Source organism: Sphaerodactylus townsendi, linkage group LG02, assembly GCF_021028975.2.
Source record: "Sphaerodactylus townsendi isolate TG3544 linkage group LG02, MPM_Stown_v2.3, whole genome shotgun sequence".
NCBI lineage: Eukaryota > Metazoa > Chordata > Lepidosauria > Squamata > Sphaerodactylidae > Sphaerodactylus > Sphaerodactylus townsendi.
In genome coordinates this window covers 180,530,361-180,548,448 of record NC_059426.1, presented here as the reverse complement: position 1 = coordinate 180,548,448, position 18,088 = coordinate 180,530,361, and the positions used below count along the sequence as shown (strand labels likewise).

Genomic DNA, 18,088 nt, shown 5'->3' with positions numbered 1-18,088 from the left:
CACCAACATGCTGGCAGGGGATGATGGGAACTGTAGTCCATAACATCTGGAGGGCCGCGAGTTTGACACCTGTGATATAGACTGTACAGACGTGTAAATTTCGTGTAGATTTCCACCAAGTCAGTGCGCTTACTCCGCATCCTCTGCTGCTCTGTGCAAACGTTACACATTTCTTACGATGATTTGTATTTGGAATACAGTTTTGATTTTCTGAACTAACCAGACTTAAGGCAAATTTTTAGCCGTGCGTCATTGGTATGGAAATAAGCCATTGATTTTTAGCTATGACGCCCACTGAGGTATCTTTAAACATCCCCTATATTTTGTAGTTCGCTGTCGTCCTTAATCCTAGGCAGGGAGCTTATTTCGTTCTGGGTATGACAGGAGGCATCCGAAATCGTCCCCGCCCCCGGGCCACAGTGAAGCACCCCTCCCCCGACACACACACACACAACCTCTCTCCTGCCTGCGTTTTCTTGACCATATATTTCACGCAGGATTTCACCCAGTGATGCTGTCTTCTGCTCTCTTTCAGGATCGTGACCCCGCTCTACCATGGAAAAACTGCTTTTGTGTCTGGTGTTCATAGGCTTAACGGTGCAGGCCCAGATTTGCCCCAAGCGCTGCGTGTGCCAGATCCTGTCTCCAAACCTTGCGACACTTTGTGCCAAGAAAGGGCTGCTGTTTGTCCCCCCCAATATTGACAGGAGGACCGTGGAGCTGCGGCTGGCGGACAACTTTGTGACCAACATCAAGCGGAAGGATTTTGCTAACATGACCAGCTTGGTGGACCTGACGCTCTCGAGGAATACAATTAGTTTTATTACGCCTCATGCCTTTGCGGACCTGCGGAACCTGAGGGCTCTGCACCTGAACAGCAACCGGCTGACCAAGATCACCCACGACATGCTGAGCGGTCTCTCCAACCTGCACCACTTGATCCTTAACAACAACCAGCTCACGTTGATCTTCTCCACGGCGTTTGATGACCTCCTGGCTCTCGAGGAGCTCGACTTGTCGTACAACAACCTGGAGACGATTCCGTGGGATGCCGTGGAGAAGATGGTCAGCTTGCACACCCTCAGTTTGGACCACAACATGATCGACAACATCCCCAAGGGGACGTTCTCCCACCTCCACAAGATGACCCGGTTGGACGTCACGTCCAACAAGCTGAATAAGCTGCCTCCTGACCCTCTGTTTCAGCGAGCCCAGGTGTTGGCCACCTCAGGGATCATCAACCCGTCCATGTTTGCGTTGAGCTTTGGAGGGAATCCTTTGCATTGCAACTGTGAGCTACTGTGGCTGAGGAGGCTGTCCAGAGAGGACGACTTGGAGACGTGTGCTTCTCCTCCTCTCTTGTCCGGGCGCTATTTTTGGTCCGTCCCTGAGGAGGAGTTCCTATGTGAGCCGCCCCTCATTACGAGACACACCCACGAGCTCAGGGTCCTGGAGGGCCAAAGAGCTATCCTGAGATGCAAAGCCCGCGGAGATCCGGAGCCCGCCATCCACTGGATTTCCCCGGAAGGCAAGCTTATTTCCAACGCCACGCGGTCCTTGGTATACGACAACGGAACTCTCGACATCCACATCACCACCATGAAGGACACGGGCGCCTTCACGTGCATCGCGTCCAACCCGGCAGGGGAAGCCACGCAGTCTGTGGATCTCCACATAATAAAACTGCCTCACATACTGAACAGCACAAACCACATCCACGAGCCAGACCCCGGCTCTTCGGACATCTCGACCTCCACCAAGTCTGGCTCTAACGCCAGCAGTAGCAACGGGGAAACAAAAGTCAGCCAGGACAAGAAGGTGGTTGTGGCAGAAGCCACGTCATCCACTGCCCTGCTGAAGTTCAATTTCCAAAGGAATATACCTGGAATCCGTATGTTCCAAATTCAGTACAACGGGACTTATGATGACTCCCTTGTTTACAGGTAAGTGGCTCCCACAAAGTCCCGCTGCTCGGAAGCTTCTTGGGGTCACCGGAAATTGGTTGGGAATTGATGGCCCATGTGGGTGTGAGAGACTCCGTGGTCAGTTTGGTTTGTGAATTCCTTTGCCCGTTATTGATTTTGGGGGCCTGACCAGATGCTGGGAGCAAACTGGGCCTGCACTGGAGACAACGCTTGCAGTTGTGCCCCAGAGAGAGACAGAGACGTCCTTTCCATGGCTTTGAGAAGGATTGTCTGCACTGTTTTTTTGGGGGTGGGGCTGGGTTTGGAGGCACACACTGTTGCTTAAAGGGTTTCTTTGTCCCAGGAAGGGATGTGGCATTTGCTTCAGTCAAATCTTACAACAAGCAGCGTGTGTGTGGAGCCGTAGACACGGTATGGAGTTAGGCTGTGGAAACTTGCCGGTCTAGCTTGGCACTCCGAGAGCTGTGTTTGGCTTGACTTGGGGAGACCCGTGTCTGGCCCAAACGGAAGAAGTCGAAAGTGCTGTCGAAAGGATGGCATTCGTGCATTTGAGCTGGGCGCTGTGTCCCCAGCAAAGGCAACGTGAGAAGAGGGAGGAGGAAGTGAGAGGGGATAAGAGGGTGCATTTTTCTCATGGATTTGCTTTGAGACTTGCTCATTGACCAGTCACACCTTTCAAACCCGATTTGTCAAAAAATATTATTTCTCTAAAGGAAACAAAAAGTTTCCCAGTGTCTTGATAATAATGTGAAAACAGCCGTTATGAAAACAGTAGCAACGGAGTTCCACTATGGGTTGGCTGTTGTGGGTTTTTCAGGTTGTGTGGCCATGGTCCAGTATGGCCACACAGCCCAGGAAACCCAGTTGATTCTGGCTGTGACAGCCTTCAATTGAAGCTGGAACGGGTCCAAAGGAGGGCAACCAAAATGGTAAAAGGTCTGGAATCCATGCTCTACGAGGAGAGACGTAGGGAGTTGGGGATGTTTTGTTTGGTGAAGAGAAGGTGGTTCTGGTGGGTTTTCCGGGCTGTGTGGCCGTGGTCTGGTGGATCTTGAAGGTGAAGAAGTGACATCATAGCCCTGTTTAGATGTTTGAAGCGATGTCGTGTTGGTGAGGGAGCAAGCTTGTTTTCTGCGGCTCCAGAGACGAGGACCAGGAGTCATGGGTTCAAGGGGAAGGAAAAGAGATTCCACCTAAACATCAGGAGAAACATCCTGACAGTAAAGGCTGATTGACAGTGGAATTCATTGCCTCAGAGTGTGATGGAGTTTTAAAGAGAGGCTGGATGGCCATCAGTCAGGAGTGCTTTTATTATGTGACCGTCCATTGCAGGGGGTTGGACTTGATGGCCCTTCCTTGGGGGTCTCCTCCAACTCTGTGATTCTATGAACATTCTGTTGTGGGCTTCACAGGGCCGCATGTAAATAACAGTAGAGGAGCAGAAAGCATTTGGCAGCCCGATCTAGGGACTTTGAAGGCGTCTCCTCGGAAGGGGGATGCTCACGCAGTGATCCTCAGGGAAGGCCTTGGCGAAGCCTCAGAGACACTGTCACATCCCGGCCTCTTGACTGAGTAAAGTGGAGACACAGCTTTCCCCTCCCTTAGCAAATGTCTTTCTAGCTCAGCCCTCCTGTTTTGGAGCGGGGGCACTTCATGGCATTGTTTGTAGCCATGAACAAAAGGAGGAAACGTCGTTTAGCTCTAGTAGTTGATCAGCCTCTGAGAAAGTGAGGAGTCGGAAAAAGCAGGGTGCGTCTTCCGGAAGGTTCTGTCTAGGTTCAAGGTGCGGCTTCCTCTCAGACCCAAATGCCTCTAGAACTGTAGTTTGGGACAAGGGTTTATTCCACTGCTCATAGTGTTGCCAGTACCCTTCTTGTGGGAATTCCCTCGCCACGGCTCCTGTTTCCTGCTGACGCTCTGAAAAATGAAATTAAAAAATGGCCATCAGGATTATGATGTGACATCACTGTTGGACTTTCCCCAGAAGTGACCTCAAACCCTTTTAGGAATTGCTGGTAGCTCTATTGAAAAACTACAACGTTTCCAGCTATTTCTGGAGAAGCATGACATCACTTCTGGGATGTCCTGGAAGTGACATCAGACTGTCACTAAGGGCCACCTCCTAAGGTTCTGGATTGGGTAATACCTAGAGATCTGGAGGGTGAAGTCTGAGAAGGGAAGGGTTTGGGAAGGGAGATGAGTCCTTGAGTCCACCTTCAAAAGCGGCCACTTGCTCCAGGTGAACAGATACCTGTTGCCTGGAGAGCTCTTGTAATCCCAGGAATTTTTCAACCACTACCTGAATTCCGGTAACCCCGCCACCTCCCTGTGTCCCCACCGCACTCTCTGCTGCCGTCTTTCCCTGGTTCTGTCACAAATATTACACCCATGCGTACTCCAACTCACTAGGTAAGTATCATTTTAACATTATCTTACTATCACAAATATACAAAAATTGTTTAGTAAGTACACCGTCAGGTATGGCTATAAAACCTCCAGATTAGGTTTTTATTTCGGCAGTCCTTTGTCAAGCCAATCTGAAATGTACAAATACAAGTGTCAATATATAAAAGTCTATCTATTCCTTTCATTTTCATGTAATTAAACAAAAACCCAAAGAACCCTCCCAATGCACTTACAATTGTTGTACAAAGTATTCTTTTTCCTTACTCCTCTAGGAGCACAACTGTTTTTTTCTTACACTATATAAAAAAATAAAACATTCATATTATTCAATATTAAACCTAAATTTTCATATAAATAATAATACAACATTTTTTCATTGTAAAAATTCACCTAGGCCAGCTGCCTTGGTGGGTGCCTGGGGCAAGGCTTTGCTTTTGTTGTTCTGCAGAAACCAGGAAAGGGAGAGCAAGGGGGCAGATGCTAAGAAGGTGTCCCATAGACGAGGAAATGTGTTCCGTGGAGGATTCACATCCTGTCACGTGACTCCACTCAGCCCCAACGGTGGCTGACAAGAAAACAAGCACATTTTAATGTATGTTTTAATGTATGTTTTAACCTGTTGTGAACCGCCCTGAGCCCTCAAGGGGAGGGCGGTATATAAAACTAATAAATAAGCAAGCAAGCAAGCAAGCAAGCAAGCAAATAAATAAATAAATAAATAAATTTAGAACCTTCCTTCTTCCAATATCTGTTTCCCAATGAAGCAGAACCTTGTAGGAGTTGGTCGGCTTCACATTTACTCAAAGTGGGGGGGGGGGGGTCTGTTGGAAAGGGGCTCTTTGGCTTCCTTGGCTCTTGGCTCTGCTTGGCTTTGTGCAAAATCATCCATCGTTTGAGCCTGCAGTTTTTGTCTCGCCTGGAGGCTGTTGCCTCCTCGGTCTGTGGGTTCCTGCGATGGACATGCGCACCTTTCAGCACCACTCAGGCAGGGAAACTCTTGCCAACCAGACTTGTCAGGTGTTTCTTTTCACTGTCAGGGACCGAGCTGCTTCTAATATGGTAGCGCAGGTGGTCAGAAGCATTTCCCCTCAGCCCGGTTACACTTTCAGAAGGTGAAATGTCATGTCTCCAATAAAACCCCTTTTATAAGGCGCACCAAAATAATAATACTGAGGCAGAGATAACTTAAACAGAATAAAAGAATTATTTAACAAGAGACTAGATGAGAATGGTAGATGAATAACTTGGGGAAAGGAATCGATAAAGCAGAATATATATTTACAAGAAGAGCTTTGGCAGATGAGCAGCATTTGTTTTCATTCAGAGGCTCAAAAAGTCTGATCAGTTGCAGTGAGCTTAGATGTTCTTTAGATAGTACAGTTACTTAAATGGTTCTGTTACTTAAGATGTTCTGGCTTAAGAATTAAACATAATGGGTTCTTCTATCAGGCTTGGTACATTAACTTCAGTATCCTCATTCAGCCCTCACTGATAGAAAACCCTGAAATAAACACGAAATGCTATGTTTAGAGGTAATTCAAATCAAAACCCTGTACCCCAGACTAATCAAACAGATTTACTTCGCAGACTGAACTACTTTCCACAGAGAGGTTATGTGTTAAGCGCAGCAAAAGCAACATAGCCGATCACTTTAGGAACTCCAAAAGCCTCTCGGATAGTTTTACATGGTGAAATAAACCTCCTCCCTCTCCGTGACATCAAGTCTTCTGTGACCAATCAGAGTGCAGGGCTGCCTCGTCCAATCAGGCGGCTTCCCTGTTCCTCGGCCTCTGTGCCTCACTCTGAGTGTAAACAATATTGGCTCCTGACAGACTTGCACTTTAAAATTAACTCTTTCCCTGCCGTCCATCGCAGTCCTCATTGGTTCAGTCCACTGTGGCAACCATTTTTGTCTTCCCAGATGAAGAGCAGTCTGAATTGGGAGGCAATATTGAGTAGTGGTTAGAGCAGTGGTGCTCTTTGACATTCCCCTTGTTTCTCTTCTGAGCACTCTTCTGCTGCGCGGCTGAGCCCTTCCTTGCCTGGTGGGCCTGGTGGCTGGCGGGGGGAGGGGGGGGCGGGGTTCACCTTGAAGCAGCTGCCACTGGAATAGGGAAGCTGTAATGAGGGTTCGTGTGATTTCACTTCTGGTTGGACCCAGGAATGACATTGCAGCATTGTAGGAATTTCCTGATCTCTCTGGTAAAACCCAGCAGCGACATCACGTCACGTTGCTTCCAGCCCTGCACTTGCTGAAGTGAAGAGCAGTGGCAGGCAACCTGGCGGGCCTATCCTTTGGGTGCAGCATGCAGGCCTCATTCAAGGCCTCATGGGAGTGGAGGTAGCTCTGTAGGTTGTGGGCTGTGGCCAATGAGTGCCACTGGGTTAAGGTGTTGGGCAAGTAGCTGAAAGGCCCCCAATTTCGATCCCCACTCCGTCACAGAGGTCCTGGCCCACCTGGGGCCAATAGTACTCTTCAGCTTCACTAGTCTCACAGGGCTGGGGTGTAAAGTGCCCTTCCAGTGCCAACTGAGACAGTTTTCAAGGAAAGTGAATCAGCAGAGGTGGTTTGCCATTTCCTACCACTGCAGAGTCTTCCTCGGAGGTCTCCCACCCAAATTCTGACCCTGCTCAGCTTCCACCAGCTGACAAGACTATAGAACATTCCCTTCGTCTACCAAACTTGTCCCTCTATCAAAAAAAAAGAGAGAGATAAGATTAGTCTGATATGATCCCCCCCCCCACGGTTGGGTTCTTGAACTATTCACTCAGTTCTCTCATCATCATCATCATCAACCTTTTATTGGCATGAGTTTAAAATACAACAGAGAGGTTGAGGAGAATCAAGTTAAAATAAGTAGGTTCAGACATTTCCAGTAGTTAAAACAATAAATAAATAAACTAAAATATTTGGCGAATCTGTTGTGCCAGCGCCAGGAACTCAGTTCTCTCTATAACATAGGTGTCAAACTTGTGGCCCTCCAGATGTTATGGACTACAGTCCCCATCATCCCCTGCCAGCATCATGCTGGCAGAGGATGATGGAAACTGTAGTCCATAACATCTGGAGGGCCACGAGTTTGACACCTGTGCTCTATAACCTTCGGACTATTATCTCTAGCACTTGATGAACTCCCACCTGCTTGAATACTGTTTCCCGCCCCCACATAACTCAGTTTAAAGTCCTCCTGATCAGGTTCATGAGCCTCCTAGCAAAAATATTTCCACCCAAAGCTATGCAGTGCAACTCATCCCTTGCCAGCAGTCCCTCCTCGTGAAACCGCAGACCACGGTCCAGGAAGCCAAAACATTCCTGACGGGACCACCTGCAAAGCCAGCTGCTCACCTCCATTGCTTTTCTTTCCCTTCCTGTATTATGTCCTTCAACCGGGAGCAGAGAGGAAATGACCTCCTCTGCATGTAGGTCTTTCAGCTTCCTTCCTGGAACTCAAAATCCCTTCTGATGTCCTGAAAGCTACATCTCCCACTGTCATTTGTTCCCATGCAGATCAAGAGGAAGGGGTAACAGCCAGTGGGCATGACAAGTCTCGTCAACCTCTCTGTGACATCACAGAAGACAGTACACCTCTCAAGACATCTTGTGAGGCAAATCACTGCTTCTGTACCATTCAGGACTTATTTTGTTTTCCCTCTCCTGCACATGAAGCCTGCTGGCTGAGTTTTCTCAGAACTTCAATGCACCCCCTCCCATCACCCCCAGAAGCAAAGTTTACCAAGACTGGATGCTATTACCAGGAGGGCCTCCTGGAGCCACCTTGAAAGTCTGGTGCCTCTACCTTGAAAAATGTGCAGCCTGCTTACACACTCAGAAATTCTCCATTGGCTAAAATGGAGCCACTGCAGAGCACAGAATCTGCTAGGCTCTTCAGCAAGTTCTATGGTGGGAAAAATATTTTTTCCCACCATAGACTTCAGTGGGGCTTGCTGTTATGCCCAGCTGGCTCTGTGGTAGAGGTTTCAATGGGGAGCACCCTGGTGGGGGTCTTGCTCTGGGTAGGGGCACTTATTTCCTGTAGAGCTGCTGGTGGGAGTCTCCTGAAAGGAACCAGCCAGTTGAAGGTGGACCTGATGCCCCCAGCATTTGCCCCTCCCAAGCAAACTTTAGCAAAGTTGGCTGGTTTCTTTCAGGAGACTCACACCAAAAGCCCTGCTGGAAATTAGGTGCCCCTACCAAGAATAAGCCCCCCCCCAAAGGCTGCCCCCAAATCTCTAGCACAGAGCCAGCTGGGCATAACAGCAAGCCCCATTGAACTCTATGGTGGGAAAAGTTAATCAATTTTTCCCACCATAGAACTTGCTGGAGAGCCTTTAGAATTTCTGAGTGTGTAAGAACTGGCTGCACATTTTTGAAGATAGAGGTGTCAGACTTTCAAGGTGGCTCCAGGAGGCCCTCCTGGTAATAGCTTCCAGGCTTAGTGAACTTTGCTTGTCTGAGCGAGGTGGGGGGCAGGTTGAGAGAGTTCTGAGATAACTCAATCGGCAGGCTTCATGAGCAGGAGCGGGGAAACAAAATAAGCCTATTGGGGGCCCATAAAATTGAACATGAAAATTGGGGGCCCATAAAATTGAACGTGCATGTCAAAACATGAAAAACACCAAAAAACCCACCAAAAAACCAGACAGACCCGTATTTTTCAGGTATACTTGAATATTCGGGTATATCTGAATATGTTATTTGTGTTATTCGAGCATACAGATAATTTTATGCCCGAATAAATCCAAATTTGAATTTTACCGAATTTCTAGGGTATTGACCAAGTCTAAACATAATAAAACGTCACAATATAAAACCCCATAAAATACAATAAAACTAAAAATTATTTCAGATGGTAAAGAACAGAAATTTACAGGTTGCGAAAAACATTTCGTTCCATGGGCCTGGTGGTATAACCACAGAATAGAATTCAGCGTGAGATGGAACAAATTACAGGGATGGCGCACAGTCAGCGGCTACCCCTCCAAAGGCCAGGAGGAATAATTCAGTTTTACAAGCCCTGTAGAACTGCTCTGGATCCGTCAGGGCTCTATCAGACGATGGAAATGAGTTCCACCAGGCAGAGGCTAAGGCACATAAGGCCCTAGCCCGGTTGCAGGCCAGCCATATCATGGCGGGGCCAGGGACCACTAGTAAATTGGCCTCTGCAGAATATGGGGTTCACCCCTGCAGAGACTGACTGGGGACATATGGTGTTCACGCATGCCAGAACTGTCTGCTAATATTTGTCTCTGTTACCTTTTAGAATGATCCCTCCCACAAGCAAAACCTTCTTGGTGAACAACTTGGCTGCCGGGACCGTCTACGACTTATGCGTCTTGGCGATCTACGACGACGGCATCACCTCCCTGACGGCCACGCGCGTGGTGGGCTGCATCCAGTTCACGACAGAACAGGATTATGTGCGCTGCCATTTCATGCAGTCCCAGTTCCTGGGGGGCACCATGATCATCATCATCGGGGGCATCATAGTGGCCTCGGTGCTGGTCTTCATCATCATCCTCATGATCCGGTACAAGGTGTGTAACAATGGCGGGCACCACAAGGTGGCCAAGGTCAGCAACGTTTACTCCCAGACTAATGGGGCGCAAGGGCAGGGGTGCAGCGGAGGCGCCCTGGCCCAGTCGGGCTCCAAGCAGGCCGTGGGCCACGAGGAGAGCCTGCAGTGCTGCAAAGTCAGCAGCGACGGGGCGGCGCAGACGTCGGACGCCTGCTGCAGCCAAGACTCTTCCACTGCTGCTACCTCCACCTTGCCTCACGCGTGGACTCCGGGCACTTCCGCTTCCCTAAAGCTGAAGCGGAAGCCCATGCCCAAGCCGGGCAGTGAGCCACCGCCCCCCAGCGAAGGTGCCGCCCCCAGCCTGGAGGCCCAGAACACTAACCGCAACAACTCCACGGCTTTGCAGCTGGCCGGCCGGCCCCCGGACTGGGCCAAGGGGGGTCCCGTGCACAAAAGAGCACAAGCCAAGCCAAGTAAGTTCCTCACTTTGCCGGCCGACCCCTCCCGGGCAAAGCGTAGATACTCCCTGAACGGAGAATTAATGGAATACCGTTGTTATATTAGCCCCGCGGCCCCGGGGGGGTTCTGGTCCAAGCGGAGCTTGTCTATGAACGGGATGTTCGTGCAGGCGGACGGCTCCGACGTGGATAGTGGCAAAGCAACTTTTTCCAGTTCTGAGTGGATATTGGAAAGCACAGTGTGAGCAACTCTGGTGGGGTTTTTTTTGGTTTTTTTTAGGGGTTTTCTTCATTTAAAAAAGTACGGCGAAGCCCACCTACCAAACGCTGTCTTGAGAACTGCAGTAGCCTCCTTGGCAGCGGCGGGCACACTCCCGGCCCCTCTTGTGCGCGTGCCACGTTGTGCGAGAGCCACTGAGCACTTCCACTGTTTCTGCTGGGGTTTTGTTTTTCTTATGCAGCAGCTGAAGGCAAATCATTTTAAACACTCTTTTTTTTAAGAAAAAAAGAAATATATATATGTTTAAAGGGGAACAGCATGAAATAAAACTCGTGCCTTCTTCTCCTCCTCCTCCTCCTCCCCAAGGATTGGCGTCTTGGTTCCATAGTAGCAGAATGCAAACACGAGTGTGTTGACCGGAAAAGAGCCTTTTTATATAAGGGGAGTTTCTGGGCCCTCCACACCAACCAACGGCCACTTAATGGATCAGTCAGTATTACACAGTTTTTTAAGTGATCCGACTCTCGCTCGCTCGCTCTCCTGTTTCGTTTTGGGTTTTATTTTTTTGCAGGGACAATGGTTTTGCCTTCATTTTCAGGCAACTGCTGTACAGAACCAACAACTCTGTGTTATGTTGTGTAAAATAAAATATTCCATAAACACAATCAGCTGGTGTTCCCCCTCCCATGAGCCTCCCAGCATCCTCTTTGGTACAGCTCTCTGGGGGAGCTCTGGGGCAGCTTCCTTTGGTCCCATCTGCTCTGGGGGAGGGGTGTGTGGGTGTGGAGGGTGGAGCCAAGGGAGCATCAGGGTAGTGGCCACCTGGACTCCCACTTGGCTATGAAAGGCTGGCCTGGGATGGGGTGTGTGAGTGTGTGGAGGGTCCTCTGTTGGGATTCCCGAGAGTGGCACAGCTGAGCCTTACTCCTTTGAGCTTTGGCACAGAAGTGGGATGGCGGGACCTCCCAGAATGGTTTCCTAGGCTCCTGTACTGGGTGTGGGAGAATTCACTGGGTGAAACCAGCGGTAGTCTTGGTTGTGATTCCATGCTTGCACTTCTTTTGAAAGCTGGGAGTCACCTTGGTGTAGTGGTTAAGAGCACTGGATTTAATTCTGTACTTCTCCCTTTGTGTGGTGGAGTATAATCTAGTGAGTCATGTTTATTCCTCAGTCATCCACATGAAGCCTGCTGAGTGACCTTGGGCCAGCCACAGTTCTCTGAGAATTCTCTCAGCCCCATGTACCCCACAAGATGTCTGTTGTAGGGAGAAGAAGGGAAAGGAGTTTGGAAGCCCCTGAGTCTCCTTACAGGAGAGAAAGGGGAGGGGAGTATAAATCCAAACTGTTCCTCTTCTTTCCAACGGCAACCCTCTCCCCCGCATCAGCCCAGCAAAATAGAATTAAAGTATGCAGAAGCAAACCCATCAAAAGTGTTTGTTCGGCCTACCTAAGGACCACCCCTGCCAGTGGGTGCATATAAAATTCTCCTCACCTCCATTTCTCCCCAGGCTTGGGGGGTGCTGAATGACTTGCTTTTTTGTCCCAGCTGTGATTCTCTGGGCTGGGTTCACAGGCGGCGACAGCAGCTCTTCAACCTCAGTGATTGCTTTGGGATTGGCCCTCATAGTCGACCTGGGGACGCTGCCGCACGGCCACACCCACAACATTGTGGTGCAAACAGAAGTATTGTGCAAGTGTTGTGCACAGTGATTTTTAATTTTATTCCCAATAAGAATCTAAACACAGTATTTTGTACCAGCCCTGTTAAATTGTATAAATTTGAGAATAAGAAACATGTATCATCCACATAGGAACAAGTGTACATTACAACTGTGAACTAAAGCAAAGGCATCTCTTTCGTTGGATAAATGCGGCTCCTGTATGTGATATGATAACGGGCATCAAAAATCAGGCAAAAAAGTCCCTCTAAATTCGTCTGTTCTCCACACACATGGAAACCCCTTAGATTATGCTCAGAGCATTTTGTCGTGAGTGTGGGGCGGGGTCTCCCCAGTCTGCACCAGACCCTGGAGCTGCATTTCCAGTGAGGAACTCACAAAACAGCAGAGTGAGAATTCTCCGGCTCGGCCTTCAGACAACCGTAATGAATGATTTGGCCCTTGAAGTCTGGTGCCTCCAAAGCTTTCTCCGTGATCTCAGCATTGCTGAATGAGTTACATCTCTCAGTAAATAATTCTTACTAAGTTTGCTGCCCTTTTTGAACTGTGATTTAAGGGATGCACATATTTCCTTGCACTCCAGGTAAATTTAATAAGGGGTACAGGGGGACACTGAATAATCTAGCCAGTTGTGCCGTTGACACTCTGAAGTTCATTGCAGAGACTCCGAAGGTCAGTTGAGAGGTGGGCAGAGAGGAGCACGGGAGGCAGAGAGCTCCGGCACCTGGAACGGAAGTCATCCGCTCATCCCTCAAAGTTTCTTTTCTTGCAAGTCTCATCTCTTTCCTGGCCAGGTCTGGGAATGAACAGTTATTTGCCCCCCTGGCGTCTCTCTCTGAGCCTGGCTAGTTCTCTCGTTCCCAAACAGCCAAGCCCTGGTGGTCCCACCGCTTCCACAGAGACATTTCTCTGTCTAATCAGCCATGTCCCCACCTTCAGCCAGGACGGAGCCACCAATCGCTGGGTTTCTTCAGCAGAGCTTGCAGCGGCAGGTTCAGTTCTGAGAGTCTTAGGTCACTGTGGCTTGCAACCCGGCTGTAGACTGGGCTGCTGCTGCTGCTGCTGCTGCTGCTTACAAAACCTGGCTTCGTCAGCCGCTGCTGCATTTCCATGCCTTTTGCATAATTGAGTGACTTCTTTATGGGAACAACAGAAGGGCCAAGGAGCTTTGTCTTGCTCACGGGAAATGCCGGCACCTTCTTCCTTGCTCATGGAAACAGCAGCGTCTCCAAGGCTCTTTCCCGAGGGCTGATGGGAATTGTAGTCCATGAACATCTGGAGAGCCGCAGGGTACAGACCCCTGCCCTAGGCATTGCAGGGCAGTGAGACCAGCCTGTCTCTTTCCTGTCTTTGATAACAGCCGTCTACCTGTTAGATCCCCGGATCTTGTTCCAGTAAGCCCGTGGTGGTGAACCTATGGCACTCCAGATGTTCATGGACTACAATTCCCGTCCCATGCTGGCAGGGGCTGATGGGAATTGTAGTCCATGAACATCTGGAGTGCCATAGGTTCGCCACCACGGCCCGACGGCAACAACTCCTGGGATCAGTCCACAATGTGGAAATAGAATTTCCCGGGTAGGGAGAGAAGGCGCGGCTTTTGAATAGCCGGGCAAAAGAGGGCATTTGAGCCAATGCGGCTTGCCAGACACAGTCAAGATGACGGCGCTGGCCCCAGTCGGAGTGGCCTTTTTTGGACATTTATTAAGCCTGGGCATTTCTGCATCTTCCACAGTGAGGGTTTCCAGACTTGGTTGGCAGAAGTGCTGGCAGGGGGCGGGTGGGCGGGTGGGTGGGGAGTGTCCTAGGAGAAAAATTAAGAAGAAATACGGGAAGTTCTTCCCCCTAGAATTCCCGGTGATCCCTAGGGGTGCTTGGAAGTGACAAAGGGCAGCTCTAAGACTGAATGAAAACTCTATGGCAGGAACTTCCTGCAAGCCAACAAATCCTTATTTTGCTTCTTAATTTTTCTCTACTGGCAGTGGTGATGGGCAATGACACCTGGAGGACGCGGGGCAGCCCTATCCTCAGCGGTGTGGCTCAGAGTCAGAGGTTCCGAGTTCGAACTCTGGCCTCTCCCATCCCCTGGCCAGGATCCGGGAGAACCACTTCTGTTTGGAGCTTGCAAATCTGAGTTAGATGGGTGGAGGCTCTGGAGATTCCTGAAGATGGGAATCCCGAAGGGCCTTGATAAGCAAAGCGGTCAAAATCTGATGGCTTCTTCTCACCCAGCGGAGAGAGGCGTATTACATACATACACAGCTTTCACTGGCATATACATTAATCATAGAGTTACAGCACAAAATAAACTACAACGAACAACCAATAAACTGGAGTGTTGTGGGGTTTCCGGGCCGTGTGGCCGTGTTCCAGTAGCATTTTCTCCTGACTAAACCAATAAACTAATTTAAAATAATTATCTCAGATAGAATTTTTGCAGCTGACTCCACAGAGTCTGCATCCGAACTGTCCAGGAGAAATTTTTAATTTCTGTTCATCTGCTAAGTCAACACATTGCTCAGGGAGTTGGGCCCAACATTTTGCCCTTGTGTGCTCCTTTTTAGAGCAGTAGAACAGTGAATGAACCAGCGTTTCTACTTGCCCAGTATTACAAGAACAACATCTTTCAGATTTGGGGACTTTTCGATATCTGCCGATTAGTAAGGCAGACGGGACTACATTAAACCTCGCCATGGAAAGGGCGCATCTCAATCTAGGGACAAACAAATAGTGAAGGTATTGAGACGTGCACCCTTTACCTTCCACTCTAAGCTGATTTGCTGGAGAGCAGGTCTTGTTTACACAGCAGCGGGAGGGGCGTCCTGGTCAGGGGGTGGGATCCCTTTTCCTGGCCTCTTCTGGTGCATCATCTCCTTGGCCTCGTTCCTGGGCTGCGCTGCGTCTGCGTGAGTCAGGGACATCTTGTGCTTTCTCCCGAGTCTGCTCGTCTTGAGTGTAAATCCCTCCTCGCACATTCTGAAGGGACAGGTTGGAGGTGCAAATCCCAGCCAAGTGCTGTTTCCTAAAGACGACGCTCTGAGGGCCCCGTCTCCTGTTCCGTGGGTTTCTCTCTTCATTGAAGCCCAAAAAGTCCCGGAGCAGAGGGGCTGGAGCTGGTCGGCTGCAATAAATGGAGGGCAGTCCCTCTGAGGGGGTCGAGGGTCTGTGCTTGGCTACGAATGTTGTTATTGCCACTGGCCCTTTCCCCACTTACCTTGAGCCCCCCACTACTCTCCTCAAGTAGCGCGGGGTCCTCCGGCACTCCCCCCACTACAGGGGCGGCGACAACGCAGCTGCCCCGACGCTGCCGCTCTCGCGCCCCCTCAGCGCGCGGCATCCCTGGCGCTCCTCGAAACGGTGCCTTTTGATAACCCCGCACAGAGCGGGGTCGTGGGGACGCCCGGGCGCACGCCAGAGATGCCAGAGATGACGCGCGCTGAGAGTAGCGCGCAGCAAAGAGCAGCAAAGGTAAGTGGGGAAACGCCCAGTGTTCCCTCTGGAGCTCAGAGGGGCTGTGCGTTGGGCACTCCGGGCCCCACACTTTTGCCTCTTGAACTCCTCTGTGGCATTTCTGATCATGCTTTCAAATCTGGGGCAGGAGTGGCTGTCAAGAGGCCGTCGGTTGTTTTGCCCCTGTGATTTTCCAAAGCAAAATTCAGATAGATTTTCCCACTGTAAGGGGGAAAAAAGCAATGCTGAATGAAGGAATTCTGCCTCCATGTCAGGGTGAAGCGTGTCCCGCTGGGCTGGAATAGCCAGGCAGCTTCCCCTCCCCAGACACAGCAGCTTCCCGAGGATAAAGGAAAACCTCTTCAGTAACCAGTACTGTGCTAACCGGCAATATGTGTGCTGTATTGTCGAAGGCTTTCACGGCCGGAATCACTGGGGTGCTGTGTGGTTTCCGGGCTGTCTGGCCATGTTCTAGCAGCATTCTCTCCTGACGTTTCGCCTGCATCTGTGGCTGGCATCTTTTTGTACCCCAGGCATGTTTGATAGATCCCATGTTAAAAAGTGGAGAAGGGCAGGGAGTTGGGTGTCCCCGGCCACATGCTCACAACGCCTGCCCTTCTGTGGTTCCTTGGAGAGTGCGGGAAATGAAGCCTTGGTGGGCCTCCGATTTGGGGACGGGGCCGCCCAGCCCAGCCAGACCAACTGCTGCGTTCCCCGTGCTCTGGTCGCTGCATAAAGAGCCCCTCTGAAAGGAGGGAGGATTGACTTAGTTATTCATGGCATGGCTGGCACTTCTCATGCGCAGATGTTTAAAAAAACATTAACGCAATGAATCTTAAAACCAATTCCTGAAAGCCATGACACAACATTACTTAGCCAGATTCAATAAAATAAAATGTGATAACTGCAAACACAACACAGACAACCTTCCCAAGTCCCGATCTATAAAACAAGGCCAAGAAAGAAATTGTGCCGGCTCTTGGCTGGCCCCCAGGTTAGAGGCCCCTGGGCCTCTGCCACGACTTAGCTCCATCCCTGATGAGAGTTGCTGAGTCCAGAAACCTGAGTGGGATGAAAGGCAGCGTTTATGGTTGGCGACCACAGCAACAGGACCGGCCACCAGGGAGGGCCCAAAAGGAGGGCTGCCCCCCCCCCGCTCTCACCGTGGCCTTGAATTCCCTTGGGAAATTATGGGATGCAGACCGGACACTGGGGAAGGCCAGTTTCTGGTCACCTGGCACCAAGCCACACTTTCTGTGACTTTTGGGGGGGGGTGAGGATTTCTGTTATCGATGTGACTAATTCCCAGCTAGCGATGAGTCTGACTCAGCTCAGCCATGTTCTGCCAGTGCGGGGTTGCTCCCCCGGACCTCCGGTTCCTCCCCCCCCCCCCCCCCCCCCCCCCCCCCCCCCCCCCCCCCCCCCCCCGCCCCCCCGCCCCCCCCCCCCCCCCCCCGTTCCCTGCTTCCCCTCGACAGACTCCCTCGGGCACGGAGTCCACAGGAAGACCGGCACCCTCTTTTCCTGCCTCTAGAGCTGCAGGGCTGGTGAGTGAGCCGAGCCGGACCCTTTGCCTCCTCATGGTGTTCTCTGTCTCTGTTTCTGCCACACAGAAGCCGTTCTCCACCTGACGAGTGCTGGTCCGCCTCTGCCTCTTGAAAACGCGGCCACTCACACTTGTACACGACCCAAATCCCTCCGGTTCCAACCCGCGGATGACTGATAGGGCCCCAGGCCTCTCCGCCAGCAGGACAGGACACAGCTTCGGGCCGGCATCAAGGACTCCTTTGGGAGCTGGAATCACGGGAACCTTGGCCTCACCTCCGGCTGGGTCTTGGAAGGCCCGTCTCCTTCCCGGCCTCCTGCCCGTTGCGAACGTCTCTCTTGCCTTCTAGACTTTCTGTGACACAACCCAGGCGGGAGGGGTGTGTGTGTGTCTCTGCTCTGGCCCCCCGTTCAGATTTCAGACTGCAAGTGCTCCAGGCACGGACGTTAAAAGGCTCCAGGATGTCACTCCCCAAATAAATGGTTTACTATGAGAGAGACTTTGTATGGATTTGTTTGTGGAAGGACCTCAGTGAGGGGCCATGGCTCAGCGGGGGAGGGCCCATTTTCCATGCAGATGTTTTCACATCCAGCCCTTGGAGCCTCTCTTACTATGGGCTTGCAGGTGCCCCCCACCCCCCGGGGAAGACCCTTCTGCCTGAGGGCTCACAGAACAGCCCCAACTGTCAGGGCCATTGTCTCAGATGGGTTGAGATGTTCCTCCCCAAACATGTTGAGAGGTGACATGATAGCCATGTTTAGATACTTGAAGGGATGTCATGTGGGTGAGGGAGCACGCTTGTTTTCTGCTGCCTCAGAGACCAGGACATGGCGTAATGGGTTCAAGGGGAAGGAAAAGAGGTCCCACCTAAACATCAGGAAAAACTTC

The 18,088-nt window shown here is 50.7% G+C and overlaps 1 protein-coding gene across 2 annotated transcripts; it reads left to right on the top strand.

Annotated features, from left to right (window-relative positions):
- The first annotated feature begins 538 nt into the window (after positions 1-538).
- LRFN5 (leucine rich repeat and fibronectin type III domain containing 5) lies at positions 539-17,693 on the top strand. 2 transcript variants are annotated; one of them, XM_048486217.1, is made up of 3 exons: positions 539-1,943; positions 9,593-10,320; positions 17,268-17,693. In XM_048486217.1, the coding sequence occupies exons 1-3, from the start codon at positions 556-558 to the stop codon at positions 17,375-17,377; spliced, it is 2,226 nt and encodes a 741-aa protein (XP_048342174.1). In that variant the 5' UTR covers positions 539-555; the 3' UTR covers positions 17,378-17,693. The 2 variants fall into 2 exon arrangements, with proteins under 2 accessions (XP_048342174.1, XP_048342173.1); XM_048486216.1 differs by having other exon boundaries at positions 9,593-10,559; positions 17,268-17,380.
- Positions 17,694-18,088: the final 395 nt, after the last annotated feature.